This window comes from Buteo buteo, chromosome 2, assembly GCF_964188355.1.
Source record: "Buteo buteo chromosome 2, bButBut1.hap1.1, whole genome shotgun sequence".
Taxonomy (NCBI): Eukaryota; Metazoa; Chordata; class Aves; order Accipitriformes; family Accipitridae; genus Buteo; species Buteo buteo.
The window spans coordinates 16,829,884-16,847,180 of record NC_134172.1 but is presented as its reverse complement, the minus strand read 5'-3'; the positions used below and the strand labels follow the sequence as shown (position 1 = coordinate 16,847,180).

The window sequence follows — 17,297 nt, the reverse complement described above, 5'->3', positions numbered from 1 at the left end:
CGTGACCTATCCACTTGCACGCAGGAAGCTTTATTTACATGCAACTCTGATTTAAAAAAATTAGTTTACGTGAAACGACTGTGTATATTTGTCTTTTTTTTGTGTCTACTTCTCTCTCCAGCTTTAAAGCGAAGAAAGCTGTAACTGGTATAGATCAAGCACATCTGAGAGTTGCTTGCTACTAACACTGTGTAGCAGAACTATAGAGCTAAACACAGCTCTAGTGCTGGAACAAAACTTCAACTGGCACCGATACATAATATTGGACCTCCAGTATCTTTGAGTGGTTATTGCTGCAAGAGCTTACACTCAGTCTTTAAATTGGTTTTAAATCAGAACCAAAGCTGATTTAAAGCCCAAACTGAGGAATACATAAATTTGTTCATCTAATACAAATAGCTTTCCCCTGCTGTTGTGCAAAAATCTGTTTTTGATTTTTTAAAAGAAAGCTAAGTGCAGGAACAAGACAAGGTATTTCAAGGAGCGAAGAAACCCAATGTGCTGACATACACAGTTTCAAGTTGGTCACAAGCAGCATACCGTCAGCCTGGCTGGCCTCCTCTTCCCAAATATTTCGAGTGTTTAGCTACACCTCTTTCAATTAGAAAGAATACTTTCCCCTCCCCAAACTAAAAGTGAGAACATTAAAACATATGACAACTTCACTGCACAAAACCATGCTATATGTTGTAATAACAAAATGCTTTATTTGGGGGAAATACAAGGAAAAGTGTGACATCCTCATTATCAAATTGTTTTAAAAAGGTATTCTTTGAAAAACATAACACTCATACAGAAAAGGTGGCCTCTGGAGAGGCCCTCTCATTTAGCAGTGGGAATTCTTTTTTATGTTACAGCTGAATTTGGGATTTGAATAATCTACAGCAACAGATTTCAACTTTGTTGATATTTTCTAGTAGTTTGGGGCACACCTGCCACTCAGCACTGCTCTGGTTTGACAACCTACCAGGAGATGGAGCTTTCACAATTCTCACCCAGGTTGCTTTGCAACAAACCACAAGACTTCACCATTACCACAAGAAGACAGTGAGAAAGCCACAAAGTAACTCATCTTCTCTTTTATCTCCAAAGACTTTTCATGCAAGCCCTATGCTCATGAAATTCTCGTACCATTCATCTGATTACACCTCAGTACTTCACCACACATCCCCTTTGCTGTAAGCCAGAACTGTGTTGTGAAAGGTATACAACCTTCAGTTAATTAATACAATTAATTCCCCAATGTATCTTTCTGTACAGTAGGTTCTTAAGTTGGGATACATTTTAAAGACCGTAAATTTATATCCATAAATTACTTTTGCCCTCTCTGAATCTTATGGTAGAATTTAAGTTGTTAAAGAAAAGGATTAGGAAGTTCCTAAAATCATCAGGTTGTAAAGTAAGCATCTGTCTTTTAACCCAGCATGACAACTCTCTGCCACAAGTAGTATCCATGCTAAGCGGTAAGATACGTCGGTCGTATTATTTAAAGGGGGTTCATGTTGTCTGAAGCCAGAGTGGCAAACTCTAGAAGAACTAACGGGTTTGTTTATTCAGGTTAGACATAACAAATATGTCAGATACAGCAGTTAGTCTAGAAAAATACATTTAAAAAAATCTTCAGCAGACCATGCTCCCTGTAACAAAATCTTTCAAAACCAATTTTACAAATTATTCTACATTAATGTAAAAAGAAAATCTTAAATTTAGCATCATGGATTCCATCAAACATCTATCTATCAAAACATGAGTTTCACTATTTGTAGATGTTAGAATTCTTAATACATTTTTCTAATGTATCCTGTACATATTAAATAACCTAAAAGGCTCCTCTTGTAGTGCATTAACAATTTAGCAAGCACACTCAGTATTTCTCCAGTACCATTTGCATTACAGTTATTTGTCTGCAAATGTAATTAACATCTAAAAGTGCACACAGTTAGGCCCCCCCCTCCCTCCCCATAACCTGTTTCCCTGCTGAAACCCAGACATCCACTGGAAACATTATGCTACTGTAGCTAATCTACCCATGATTAGAAATGTGTGACTAAAGCATTCTTGAACTATACAGGAACTGAATTATATACAAGAATCAAAAGGACAGCCTGTATTTACATCAAGAAACTTCCACTACCACAGCATTATACCAAGAACTCAAGACAGTGTTACAGTTGGTATTTACTTAGGATTTTAGCTTTAAATCAGTATAACACAAAACTTAGCTCAGGAAATACCCAGAAAAAATGAACATGTTTATTAAATATGACTTCTATTATGCCACAAGACAAATATCCGTTGCTAGATCTTCTCACAAGTTCAGTGTTTGAAGTAGTGTGCTGCTCTATAAAGCAACTAAGAAGTTCCAGAGAGGTTGTTGGGGAAAAAAATGGAAAGAAAAAAAGAAAAAGGGGAGAAAAAAAAAGGAAAAAAAGGATAGCAGATATCAAGTGAAGAATTAGATTTGAATAACTAAACCAAACTGTTAGCACAAGTTTAAGACAGTCACTGCATGCAGAAACCCCTTGGAAAAGTGTCATACAGATCTGAGTAGGTTGTAATACACAAGCTTAAGATGTAACTTCACTGAATTTTTCCATACCAGTTGGTAGGACTTTTCCCTATCAAGTGGAAGAATTTTAAGATTAAATTCCAGATTATCCAGTTTGAGATTAATAGCTTTACTCTCCAAGAAATCCAGTGTATGAACCTATATTACATTTTTCCAATGCTACTTTAAAAAAAGCAAACTATAAACTTTTCAATTCACTTTTTACATTGAACTTTTCAAAGAAATCCAGAGTGTTGTCTTTAATTCGCATTGAAGTGGTCAAACATTTCTCCTGCTTCTCCCCTCCCCAAAAGTGCAAAAAACAAGTTGCTGCTTGGTCCACAAACATAATACATCATGTACAGTGAGAGATTTTCCTTCTGATGGAGTACTGCTGCCAACCCATCACTTCCAGTTTCTACTCCCAGAAAAATGTCAGCGTCCAAAGATGGAATTTAATTCCAGTAGAATTAATTCCACAATCTGATTCTGGTATACTGTGTGGACTGCTATGTTACCAGTCTCTTTCTCTGGTTTTAATAATGTTGGACCAAAAACTATTGCTACACTTTGATAGGTCATTCGGTTCTTTTCTCCATTTTCTACAACTCTGAAAGATAAAAAATAAACAAAAAGAGGCTTATCAGTGTTAGAGTAATAGGATGACAGGAAAAAGACACAGTCCAAAGCAAATGACTATTCACAGTATTTATTTAACGAGTAGTCTTGTTATTAGGACACACAGCCGCTGTGATTCCCCTCTCTGCAGAAAAGTTTTGTTTTGAAATGCTATTCCTGATCCTCTCACAATCCCTCGAACAAAAGGACTTGGCAGTAAATATCAGAACTATTACACATACTGTCTAAAGTCTGTTTTGTGCTCTGCAAGCTTGTATAAATACAGATACACTGTTTTAATCAAGTCCAATATAGGCAAGGAAAATGCAGTGGGAACAGGCACCTAGTACTTTTAATTGGATTATTTAGCTTTAAGGGAAGATCAGCAATACAAAGCCTCTCCTTCTATCTGCTACTTACCTTTTCAGGTGTCTAAAGAGTACCTGCATAGTGTCCTGATTTGGTTTTGGCAACTGTTTGATTAAATCTTTAACAGCATGGACACGCTGCCTTGGTTCTTGTTCTGCAAAAGGATGAGGTGTAGAAGCAAAAATTTAGTAGTTTTGTTTAAAACTTTAGTGTAAAATTTAACAGACTGGGAATAAAAGCAAACGTTTTGCAGTGCTAATATGAGATAAAATACTGCCACCTCCTGACCAGACCGTGCAGTACTGACAGGCAGTGCTTTAGGTAAGCCTTACACATGTTTATAACCAAAATATTCTTTTTACTGTCCAAAATAATTGTGAATTGTACGCATTGAGCAGAACTTACACAAAAAGCACACACATGTTTTCCAGACTTACTAATTGCATTGACAAAGTCATTGAAGTGATTATAAGTGAACAGCGGCTCTGGCAATTCTCTGAAAAACATCTTTAGAGCTCCTGTGATGACATGTATATCTTCCCATTTACTGTCATTCAAGTCTAGTTTCTCATCTGAGAGAGAAAAATGAATAATTACTGTTACTAATTTAACTATCAAAGCTTTTTTTCAAAAAATAAACTTAACTACTCTTCTGTACTTATTGCTTTTAAAGCAGTGAATACTCTTACTCCACTTCAGCCCATTCTGTGCTGGGATACAGAACCACAGCAATATAAAAGGGGATACAAAAACTCAACCACAACAGACAGAGATGGCCAAACTCTGCCTACTGCACTAAATGCAGCTCCCCTATACCAAGGGCATTTTCCAGAGGGGAACAGGAGCTGCTGACATAACGCAGAATTTACTGTTAGACCCTGTCAATCAGGAAATGAGAGGTCAGCTTGTAGATGGGCTACTGTCCTCTTCCTACTTGCAAGCTGCCTATTGATTCCCACTGAACGAAACACTAAGATAAAGCCACATGAAAGGGTTTTATACACAGAGTATGGCGAAGAAGAGGTAACCACCCCTATACTAACAGACAGTGGCAAATCTCGCTAAAAAGCATTAACTTACAATTTTAATGGCGGTGGAAGCTTAACATGCTTACTGTTTTTCCATAAGGTATGAAGTGATTTTGTTTGAAATAATTCACCCCACCCCAGTTCTATTACCACCCTTTAGAATTATGTTCTAGAAATGCCTCTATGCTCCACATAAGACCAAACTTTCAGGATGCTAGGTTTTTCAAATGATGCATATTACACACTAAATTCTGCAATTTTGATGTAAGTTTACTTCAAAGAGGACAGTCATTTCTCATGGAAGACTGCAGTTATACATTAAGAAATTTCTTCCTGAGCTTTCTACGAACTTCAACAATCTGAAAACATAAATAATTGTAATATAGTTAAAGGAAGCTTACCGTGATTGACTGCAAATCTTAGCTTCTGTATCACTGCAAGATTGCCACTAACTCGGTATAAGCCATCAACATCTAATCCTAAAACAAAAGCATAAATCCATTTTAATACCTCACATGTGTATGAATTCTGAAATCATTAGGCTGCTTCTTTATAGGTATACTCAGCAAAATTAAAAACAAAAGAAACCCACCTTGTAACAAAGAACACTTGGTTCAACAACAACAAAGGTTAAACTAGCTTTTTTGATGGGCAGGGCATATCAGAGGAGGTTTAGTTTGCTGACACAGGTTTGGGAGCGTCAAGCTCAGCGTAATCTCTAAAACTTCCTACACAGTAGAATAGTTGTAATGAGGCAACAGCTCCAAGTTTCCCCAATGAGACTAGGTGTGTAGTTTAAGATGCTCTTGGTAGGCCGGCAGAGAGTATACAGGAGTTCAACATGCAAGAACCAAGTATTTTGTGGATGTTCAATTTTTTAATGCATTGTTAAGAAAAATCAAGTCAAGTCATGCATAGAGAGCATCTCAAAGTTGTCAAGTGACCGGGTTTGCATGGAGAAGGAATGATGTGCATGCACACTCATCACTACCCAACAGCCTACAAAACTAAAACGGGTAGCCCTTGCCTTTACTGTATTGCACACTCAACCAGAAAAGAAAACTGTGTCTCTGTGGTTGCTACTGCAGTTACTCAGAAGTGATTAGGAGAGCAACAATTTAATTGAAATGCCACTTGAATGCAGCATGTGAGTCAGTGCCACTGAGAGGATGAGTGTTGCCAGAATACCTGCAAGTCCCTGTAGCTCCTCAAGGAGTTGTCTGATGCAACACAGCACAGTTACCAGCACCATCTGACATATCCCTTTTCCCCATAATCCACTAGTCATTCCTTTACAGAAAGAACTGATTTGAAGTGTATTGGCAGTAGGAAGAAGAGTTGGAGAAGTGGGGAAAAAAAGCTATTCATTTCTGTCAGCTTCCCCTCAGGTATTTAAAAAAGGAAAACTTCACCACTATCTTCACTGCAGTCCTGCCTTTAAAATAAAAAAGAAATTTAAAAAAAAGAACAAAGCAAAATAACCCCTTTCTCACAAACTGCAGATCACAAACGGAATAAAGCCTGCTGTTACAAGCAAGGTGGCACTTTGTCAAACTGGAGTAAGGCAACAGAAGCAGTTATTTTTCCCCTCCCAGGCCATAAAATAGCAGCATTGAGAAAGAGGACTACAGGATGCAACAAAATCCTAAATGAAGTTCCCATGGAAGATGCCTTAAAATTCACACGTAGTATTCCCCTGTAACACTTACCCTGATTCTCAAGAGAATGTTCTCAGATTAACAGACTGGTATATATTTGAATGATGATTATGGAGATTCCATAATCCCCTCTCAGCCATCTTTTCCAAGGACAGGGCAACGACAACAGCAAGAAACAAGCAAGAAAACCAGCACAGACTACAGCCAAGTCAGGAGTCGCAACCAACATCTTTTCAACAAAAATGTGAAGATGTCCTTTACATCAGACAACCCAGAATGTCACATGTAGCTTTCAAACATGATTTTCTCAGTTATTAGGTAAGAGAGACTTATTTTCAATGAAAGCAAACAAAAATTGAGTCAATATGCGGACACTGATAATCTCCAGAATTGCATAAAACTTTGCATAGCCATTGGTGTAGCTGGCTGAAGGGCATCAAACCATAGACTTGGTCTTCTGGCAGTCAACGCATATACAGAGCAGGAACACAACTTTTTCCTAGAAGTTTGTTTCAAGGAAGCTTTAATATAAATGATCGTTAGCATGCTTACACCCTCAAAGAACAAATGGTTGCATTTTGACAGTCACTCTCTTTTCATCTGGAAAAATACGTGATGGGCTGAGCTCTTCTATTACTTCTTGTAACCCCTCTTTCCTTAGAGCCTTGCTGCTAGGAAGCTGTCCTGCCTTCTCCTCAGCTTGAAATATACTGTAGCAGATCAATTTCTCAGATATAAGATTTCCTCCCCTCTCTCCATTTTGGATCCGACCCACCTCCCCACACTTGAAAACTCATTGTTAACTACAGATACAAGTTTCAGATTATTTTCCCCAAATAAATCTACAGCATTTTAAGGATTAAAAAGTTCAAAATTAGATAGTGTGGTGAGCAAGAGAGATTCGGAAACAAAAAACTTCAACCATACCATGTTCCTCAACATGCTCAATGCACAGCTTCACGAACTTTGGCACCGTGCTGTTTTCTCTTTGACACAAGCTGGTGAGATTGGAACCAAACACTTGATCTGGAACCAAGTAAAGAGACTGATTTACAGTGGAACAGGACTCAAGTGACAGAACTAGTTCAGGTTAAAACAAGCCTCTAAAAAGGGCAAAGACTACTGGATACAATTGTCACAGTATTAGAGTGAAAATAGGAAAGTTTTGAACAGAGTTCTCGGCAGCTCCCAGCAAGAAAGAGCGTCAGCAGTTACACAAATGTGAGTCTCTAAGTAAGGAACTTTTGCTACTGAAATAATTTTAATTCACCAGGAGATACTTGGGAGAGTCATATAGTCATTACTGTAATGAGAAATTTAATGGATTCGAATGTCCTGTTACACTCCATTCCTGTTCTGAGTTCAAAATACATTTACTGTAATCTTTGTTAAAAATCTGAACAGAGATAATTAACCACAGTGAAAGCTTTTGGCATTGCTTGCAGAAAAAACCTGTAAAATTTCATCTTTCATTGCACCTACTGTTTAACCCAGCATTACATATTAATTTACTTTAATGTAGAGTCTTTAATTTCTAACATTTTTAAGTTCTGACATGGATTTGTAAATGACAGACCTTTACATCACAGAGCTCTGAATGGGTGCAAGTATGACTATGCATAGGCAACCTGGCTGCAAGGTTGGAATCTAAATAGAGATATTTATGGGCAAAGGTAATTGAGTGTTGTTTTCAAAACTATACAGTCCAGGGGGAGTGTTTTCTACCAAAAACTGGAGCAAAAATGAAAATCAGCTTGGGCAGACAACTGATTCTTGCAATGTCTCAGTGTATTTCAGCAACATGTTAACTCATCTTGTTCAGATTATGTTATTACCAAAATATCTCAGACCCATTTCTATGGTTTTCATCAAAGATGCCCAAATAATAGATGGCCTCCCCTGTTCAGATGCATGATGTTGAAATAGGGTCTTGAGTTAGAGAAGCAAAGCTCACACTCTTAAACGGAAGGAAGTTTTTGGTGTTTTGTTTGTTTGTATTTTTTTAATCTGTTAAATAAGGTATGTAGGTGGCCATCTTCGCAGTACCTAGTAGATCTTACTTCAGAGAGAAACTGCTCTTGCATTTGCATCATGCTTAGCACCTAGCCCATTTTTCATATTTAGTAATTTAAGTAGATTCATTAACAACACTTGCATCTGACCACTGCTTTGGGAAATCCAAACAGCACACCAAACCAATTATACAGTATGAAAACTGGCATGTAATGGTATTATTAGCTGTGTACGTATAATGCCGGTGACCCAAAACACCTCAGTCCTGCTGCTGCTACTCATGCAGCCAGCTGTACAAGCAGAATCAGTAGCAAGGGATTGAAAAAGCTCACACAGTAAGAAAGCAAAGCTAGCATGCAGCTGTAGCAGGTAAAGCAATGCAAATTAGGTAGCACAAGACAATATTAGCATGTAACAAACTGATTTGCTACAATTGCCTCGAACTTTAATAATTTCCACATATACAGGAATCATATTTTTTCCTTTCATCTTAAAGTAACTTCTGTAATTTTGTTTTTCCATGTAACAAAACTTTAGCAAAGTTACTTCTCTGCTTAGTGCATGCTGTTTCAAGTGGTTTTTTTTTCTAGAACTTTTCATTATTTTTTCTGCTTACACTGGGTTTGCCAAGTTTTCTGTTTACTAAGCTTGTTCTGTAGCAGCCACAAAAGTACACTGGGCTTTTACATAAAGGCTTCGGTATTTTTCATTCATACAGTAAATGTAAAACTGTACAGCACAGATCCAACTTTTAAAATTTACACCATGCTTTTAAATAAAAACAAACTCTTCATTCCTTAACATCTTTATTAAAAATCCAATCATCAGCACGCATGTGTACAAATTAAACTTGGCTTAGCATTCACTGTTGCTAATGTCAGAAGTTACGTCACTGAACCATGACATGAATACTAAGCTGTAAAGCAGAGCAGAACGTCAAAGTCTGGGAATAGTGCTTCCTTATCCCAAACAAAAATTCTGTAATTTACAGTTAAATTATATTTGCAGATACACAAATATATCAAATGCCACATGCAACAGAAGCACACCTGTTAAAGTATGTAGTTAGGCAAATCACAGTAGGATTTGGTCTGATATTTGCCTACCCATATGCTATTTTGACCCTAGTAGAGCACCACCTACAAATCCTGCTAAAGCATACAAATAAATAAATAAATGAAGTTTTACAGTGAGTACCAAGTCAATAATTTACACAAACACATTAACTTGAAGCTGTGCAAATACTGTTCTCTCTAAGCTTCTACAAGCGTGACAAATGGAAATCAATTCTTTCATAAGTTTGATTCAAGAATATCTGTAAGACTCATTGTTTGTGAAACAATTAAAAAAACGTATACATTCAAAAAAGGTTAGGAAAAAAAGATGTTTAAGTTAAGATTCCATTAGCCTCATCCTGGTTTGCCTAAACACTTAATTTCTTATGAAATGGCACATGATTGTCTGGTTCCACTTAGACTAAAACACCCTAGTGAAACAGATGAGCACATGCACTCAGCTTTGTACCCAAAGGACTCTTCTTCCCTTGTATGCACAAACAATTATCAGCCATCTGAAGTTTCCAGCTCAGAACAGCAGACCAAATGGACTCTCTAGCCAAGAAGCACTCTAAGTCCAAACAGGCTCCTGGACCCTCAATTTTCACTGCAGTTTTGCCAGTAATGAGCTGAATGAGAGGACATCCTCCATGAAGTTTAGTGGTTAGTAGCAGCGCTCAGAAGAATGACAATCAATTACCAGTTCCACTATACATCCAAGACTTTTGTTAAACCAGCTATTACACGTCTCTAAAACTAGACCACTTTAACCCTACTTTACACATGAACTACTAAATTCAGCTTTTCAAATTATTTCCTTTGTTAAAAAGGTTCATTTACCCTTAATGTATCCTTTTTCACGGACAGCTTGTAACGTAGGGCGCCGTGTAAGAAACTTCTTGAGCTTCGTTTTGGTCTTTTTCTGATCTGTGGTATCTATATTGCTAGGTGCTTTCACTGCTGAAAAGAGAAATGCATTTGGCATGAATATCCACAGAACCGACACAGCATTTATCTGCTAATAAACAAACAAAAAAAATTAAACTCAAAAGCACATTAAAAACCTATCCAAATTTGCAATGCATCCACATATTTTTCCTTACCTTTTTGGAACTCCTTGTAAATTACATCCATTTTTCAAACCACTAAGAGACAACCCAGTCGCAAAAATCTTATAAAACCAAGTATTGCCTGTGAAACTAACTAAATGGTAGCTTACATATGGAATTGATGTGGAATTTAAAAAATATACCCATGTTTCAAAACCGGTCCTGCCTTTCATTAACTATTTTGAAAGAAATAAATACTTTCTTGCAAATTACATATAAGGCCTGCAAGTAAAAGACAATAAATAGTCTTCCTGATTAATATCTTTCTGTGCATGGGAAGAAATTTCTGTGGCTAACAGAAATTTAGCTCTAAAATTCTGAACGTGTAATTAAAACTGTTTAGCTTCTCTAAATGGGCCAATATAACATCATTAGCAACTTAGTGAAATTGCCGTTTAAGTTAATGCAAATATTTACAGATGCTGTACCACAGACAAAAACCAAGTAAAAGAATTCTAATCAGTTTTGAACAAGTGAAAGGACAAAAGAATTCTTATTCAAAACCATTTATAAAAGTCAGAGAAAACAAATGTCTAATTACTTCTGTGCATTTGACAATACCTTGAAAATAATCCATCTCACCACTGCCTAGTTTCTCCTATTTTTCATGTGTCATGCAGCAGGAGCTAAAGACATTTGGTACTTTTTTTTTTTTTTTTTTAAGTATGATTAATAAAACATGGAAGAAAAATCTACTAACTGGCACCAAGATGTAGAATGAACTATACAAAAGCCTGTTTCCAAACTTGAATAGTTTCATTTCTAGCTGTCTTTTTGAACTCTTCTCTATTTACATATAATACTGACGATGCAAAAAATAAGAATTGGCATTGCTAAAATCAATTAATGGAAAATTTTCAACTCACAACGAAGTTTCTTAGAGTCTTTATTCTCTTTCTCTTTGTCTTGTTTTTCCACCCCAGGGGAATCTGGTACATCATCTTCTAATGCTTCATCAGACTCTACTACCTATTAGATTTAAGAAGATACAGTTATCAATTTGACAACTCATAGAATATAGCATGAACAAACACATTTCCTGTAGACAGTTCTACAATATATATTTTTTCCCTATAATAATATTCAGTTGGTTCTTTCCCGAACTCTAGATGCTCCAAGTATCTTCAGAGATGATACCATTCTCACTGTCAGAGTGAATAACTTTGAGAAACACTATTTGATCACAAGACCCAATAAAGAAAGTTTTGCTGGACATTGAACAAAGTAAAACCAGCCTTTCATGAAAACCATTACATTCATTACATCAACCAACAGAAATGTTGGTTGTTGGGTTTTGTGGGTTTTGTTTTGTTTTTTTTAAATCCAGTAGACAAACATCAGCTATTTCATGGTCTGCTACAGAAGCATCTGCTTGATAGAGTCTAAAAAACAGTTCTAGAGCATTTACCCTACTTCTGATCTCTGTAATTAAAATTTTCTTAATAGAAAACAGAACTACCAGTTGGAAAATTTCACCACTGTCAAAACATACACTGAATTCACTCTGAAAAAGTAAATATACCAGCACCTAAAATTCTTGGCCTGTGTTATTGTGCTCTCAGCATATTCTCATTAAACACAGTCAATTGAAAACGTAGATCATGTTGTAGCTGTGGAGACAGATACCAGAGTCTGTTAAACTGCCCACCTGCAGCCTCATACCTATGCTACACCCACAACTGCAGACATATCAGAAAATAGGAAAAGAAACTTCCTCTAGTCTCAGTGCAACATACTCCCTTCCAAAACAACGTATTTCCAGCTTCACTTCTACTGAAGTGACCTTGACTTCTACGCAGTTACAAAAATCTGACTGTAAAGTGTCTTTTGTTACAAGGAAAGACATTTTAAAAATAAGGTAAAGTTGTGCACTCCAGAGCACTGAATGAGCAGAAGCACGACTTCACCAACTAAGTTGCACTTTAACTTGAAGGGTAGATGTTAACACCCTCATTCCTTGTGGCTTTTCAAAAGCTTTGGATAGCCTTTTTACACATCAAAGATCAATATATTCAACTGCCCAATTAATGTCCCCACTAAGGATCCCTCTGCCACTGAGACCATTTAGACAGTGCTCTCTTCAAGAGGCCTCAAAGCTTTTTAGGATTGATAAGTTTTAAAACCATTAACTGCTTTGAGGAAAAAAAAAAATCACCTGCAATCTAGTTTGTATTATGGAACAAGTCTAATCTAGTAACTTGGAAATCTCTGTACATAAAAAAGAGCAGCCACATCCTTCGCAGATAGCTATTCCTCTTGTACAGCATATTGCCACAATAGCAGCATGAAGGAGCAAAGAGACCAGAATCTCATTTGTACCTTCTTTTGAGGAAGATCTCGTCACACTAGAACTAGCGCCTGTCCTGGGAAAGAGATTCACAGCTACTACTACCATAAAGTTCCCAAAATTAAGTTTGCTTCAGACTCGATGGATTTTTGTACCCAAAGGTTCAGTGCTCCAAATTATCGGGTAGTTTAATAACCTACTTTAACTTTTCCCTTGGAATCTTACGTGTCTCAGCTCCCAGCAGTAATACATCACCATTTCCTCCTGAGCGATGATAAACTCTCCCTACTCCACCACCCACTTCCTCAACCTAACACATAATACCTTGCTCTCATCTCAGCATGTCTCAGCCTTTCCATCTTCCTTTATATTTAAGCAGGGAAGAAGTGGCCTCAGTTGCATTACATGGGGCAAACAGGAGATGGGTATTGCCAAGTGACTGCCTTGCCTGGTTAAGAGTCATGACATTTTCACACCAGGAGAGAGCAGAAGATTAGGAGCCTAAACCACAAGCATTCAGGAAGAAATTAAACCATTTATATTAGCCTGCTGTGTTTGTGCAGAAAACACCCATATGTGGAAAACACTATTAGAGCTAGGAGAAATGAAGGCCACTGACTGACATCAAAAGCAACATAAATGCAGCTTGTGGGTAGCAGCCAGGCCTGTAACTATAAAAATTAAGAACACGTGAAGTCAACTTGATAGGAGAGGAGTATTTTCTCCAAGATCTCCTCCAACTTCTTCTGAATTCAAAGATGGTAAACCTTGTTTGGCAATATCAAGAGGAAACGCTTGATCACTTTTCTGTGATTAAATAGTTGGCATTATGCTGTCTGGTAAGAAGAGATAATACAGTATTTTGCCAGGGCTTTTAATTGGTACTTTAGTACAGCCTTAAGTAATCAGCATTTGATACTGCTATTCAATGTATGTCATGAAGCACTCCCTTGGCTGTGCTCCCCCCTTTACTCCCTCTCTGTCAGAACCTTTTAGGTCACCGAGACAGAAGAAATATTTGGCCACAGAAGGAAGCTCATTTCTGAGCTGGAGGTCAGCCCACATCTCCTGGTTCTTAATCCAGTGGACCATCCTTATTCCTTTGCAACTATTAATTATATTTCACATGTCACCACCAGGAACTGCCATATACTCAACCTCCTGCCCACAATCAGGAAATGAAGATGTATGTGAAGCACTAGGAGTCGTTACATCAATTATTTTACTAAATAACATTACCTTAAAAACAGAGCCTTCACAATTCAAACACATACCTGATTGTTGATGGTATAGTTAAGAACTTTATACCATTCGTTAATAAAGCTGTCATTATCAGATTGAATTAAGAGCTCCGTTCCTTGGCGGGTTTTTAGCTTTAAAGAAATAAAAACAGAAATCATCAGAATTGATAAACACACTGGAATTTAAAAGTGAAATTACCTAAATCTTATTAAACTTCTCCCTGGCATAACTTTTAGATAATATATAGCCACTCAAGAACACTTACTAATGAAAACAGTAAATAACAGCCTGCTTAAAATTTAAAAGCATATCCCATACAGACATATTAAAAATGGGCATTTCTTGCAGGTACTAAGATATATCTACATTTGAGCAGTAAGAAATATGAAAAACTCAAAGTTTTTATTTTAAGTTTAGAGAAAATTTCTTAATTCATTAAATTACCTATAATTCTGCACTTAAATAAAATAATTCACCTCAATAACATTCTTTTTGCTGGATTTGTCCTTTGAGGCCCAGTCAATCAACGCCCCTTTGAGATCCACTGTAAATTCTGGCTTAGACTGATTGACACCAAACTTCTGGAAAAAAAGGAACAATGATGACAAACTTAAAAACAAACTCACTCCTAACAGGTATACAGTCTTGCAATCCTCTAAATATAACACATGTTATTTAGACTCTATACAACTTAACCCAAATACAGTACTTTGCCACAAATCAACAGGCACGATACCAGGAAAACAAAACCCGAACAAAAAACACACACAAAACACCCTTTAAGAATGACTATTAAAAGCTGCTCAGCTTAAAGCCCTTAAAATTCCATAATTTCAAATGCCAACCAGATTCCAGCTGAGCTTTTTTTCCTATCACAAATGGTAGAATTCCACACAACATTTGATTGTAACTTGATTTTAGTAAAGATAGTCCCAAGCTTTAAACAAAACTGGCTAATAAGTAAGTGAACAACAACAACAAAAAAAAACAACACACCAACCCCCCCCCACCCCCCCAAACCACCACATGCTGTCAGTTAATCAATGGTTGTATATAAAACCAAAAATCAAACCAGAAATAGTAGTTTTGCAGATAGGAATCACATCCCTCCTGCACTGAAAGAGCACTTTCAGTTTTCACATCTTCATGAGAGAGATATAGATACATATATATTTCCAACAATGCTTTTCACATTATTTTATATTTTTCTGTAGTGCTTCTATTGCAATACTAGAGCATATACTAGCAAGCAAACAGAACTCAATTTCACTGTCTATCTACTAAACAAACAGCAAATAACTGAAGTGATAAAAAAAGGCATTTAACCCACAAGTAACCCTGCAAACAATTTGGAGGAAAACATCAGGGAGCTATTTTTACCTACTACTTTTACATTTATACTAGGTATCACAATTTTTTAAAATAAAGTACTTTTACTGGGGTTTCAACCTACACCACATAGCTTTGAAATGTCATTCCTCAAGGAAACCAGTTCAGTGACCCATACAAACAAAGAGCTCTAATTGTGAGTAAAGTAAGTAAAACATGGAACAGGGAAAGCTGCAAGTCACTTGGTTGTAGCACAGAAGTTGAATGCTGTAGAGTTCTAGAGGAGCCTTGCAGCATCTGATCTATCAGAAAGGTTCTTTTCTATTTCTTTAAAAAGTCTTTGATGTGCGAATGCTGTTTGTGTGACAGCTCTGGGGGACGTAAGCCCCAAGACGAGCTCCTTGCTGCGAACACAAGTTTCCAGCCTGTACAAGAACAGCCATATCCAAGGGGAGAAAAAACAGTACAGAAAACACAACTAATCTGCTGCTCCTGATTAAATTCCCAGCATGGATGTTAATTAATGCTAATCATGTTTTAGAAAGGCTGTTTACCACTGGAAAATCTCCCTGCCTTGAGTCCTAAGGGCAATTAGTGTTGAATGGAAAGTAGCATCTTAACTTCTTTATTTTGCCTGTGAAATATCATAATAGGGGAATATTTCTAATTTACCGAATGCCAATTAGCACTTGGGAAGAAAACCACCAACAACAAAAAAAACCCTTCCGCTTTCTAACTTAATTCTCAGATACATCCAAGAACGTTTCTTATTAATTACAGTAGAGGTTTTGAGAGGGGCCCAGCTCGGCAGTGGAGTCCACAGGAACAATCTCTGGGCCATTATGGCTCTTGCAGTTGTGGGCAGCTATGCAGCAGCTGCCTATTTAAGAGAGATTCACATAACTGCTTCACATACAACCAAAGTGTCCCAGCCATACAATTCCTGACAGCCTAGATCAATCTTGCTCTGTGTTGGGGGTGGAAATCAATTTATAGAGTTTGGCACTGGAGAGAGCAGGAGACTTGTGCCAAAGTCCTCTGCAGGATTGGGGGGAATTCGTTAAAAACACTGCCCAGATGATGCTGAGGAGCACAGGAGATGACCTGCTACAGGTGAAATCAACAAACAACAACAACAACAAAAAAAATGTAACAATGACCACTGCTTTGACCAAAAGGAAAGCCCTCTAATAGATCACCTTGCTGAACTCCCCACCTGACAGACTGCAGTACTACCTCAAAACACCTTTGCACTCTACCCATCTTCTTGACCTGACTCCCTTCAGCATTTCAGAGAAGCACAGAACAACCTGAAAACTAGAAGCTAAATTTCTCAGAGGGGAAAAAAGAAGTCTTCCCTCGCTCGTTCACACAAGCAGTGCCCAAACTGCTGTGTGAGATCCAAGGATGGGGAAACCTATGCAAATAATCCAGCCTCTCTGCAAAGCTCCTCTGACATACCGACATGTTATATACTCATCACAAACTTTATTTCTTTATTCAAGGAAATTTTAAGTTTACCATGCAGGCTCTCCTATAAGCTTTCCTGTCAAGGTTCTTTTCTGCTCCTGGGTGTATGAAAACAAGATGCCAACAGCCATTTCCCTCCTTGAAAGCTTCCAGGAGCAAATCCTGTACAAGGCTGCTCAGATGCCCTGCATACAAGGGTTAGCTAAAGGCAATCAAACCCTCCTGAAGCAAGCAGGTTCTGTTGAGAGCAGTAAAAAGAAAACCTTTCTCTTTAGCACCTGCTGCCACCTAAACATAAAGTCTGCCTTCTCAAAACAGAGTGCGCTACCAAGTCAGCACTAGTAGGGTTAAATTCCACCCTTACCGAGCAGCACCTTTTTCTTACTGGATTTCTCTTTTGAGCCATCTGGGAAGTTTGGAAAGGGCAGCAGTGCAAGACAAAGAGGGAGAGGTCTATACATGGTGCTGCCAGCTGTCCTAGATATGAAGCTGTCCTAGAGTCACTTTCTAGGAAAAAAAAGCATAGTGATGAGATGTGCTTATGGTAGTTATATGGCAGAAATAACTTCCA

The 17,297-nt window shown here is 37.5% G+C and overlaps 1 protein-coding gene across 12 annotated transcripts in view; it reads right to left on the bottom strand.

The window, feature by feature from the left end:
* Positions 1–693: 693 nt before the first annotated feature.
* Positions 694–17,297, bottom strand: part of ARHGAP12 (Rho GTPase activating protein 12) — an 80,275-nt gene continuing 63,671 nt past the window's right edge. For 8 of the 12 annotated variants that reach the window (XM_075046341.1, XM_075046332.1, XM_075046354.1 and 5 more), the window contains 9 exons: positions 14,404–14,508; positions 13,960–14,058; positions 11,265–11,367; positions 10,130–10,249; positions 7,149–7,247; positions 4,965–5,042; positions 3,973–4,107; positions 3,587–3,689; positions 694–3,158 (listed from right to left, as the gene is read on the bottom strand). In XM_075046341.1, coding sequence (XP_074902442.1) covers positions 2,984–3,158; positions 3,587–3,689; positions 3,973–4,107; positions 4,965–5,042; positions 7,149–7,247; positions 10,130–10,249; positions 11,265–11,367; positions 13,960–14,058; positions 14,404–14,508 — 1,017 coding nt within the window. In that variant the 3' untranslated portion in view covers positions 694–2,983. The remainder of the gene's footprint in view (positions 3,159–3,586; positions 3,690–3,972; positions 4,108–4,964; positions 5,043–7,148; positions 7,248–10,129; positions 10,250–11,264; positions 11,368–13,959; positions 14,059–14,403; positions 14,509–17,297) is intronic. The other 4 variants (XM_075046343.1, XM_075046361.1, XM_075046399.1 and 1 more) reach the window with 2 other exon arrangements.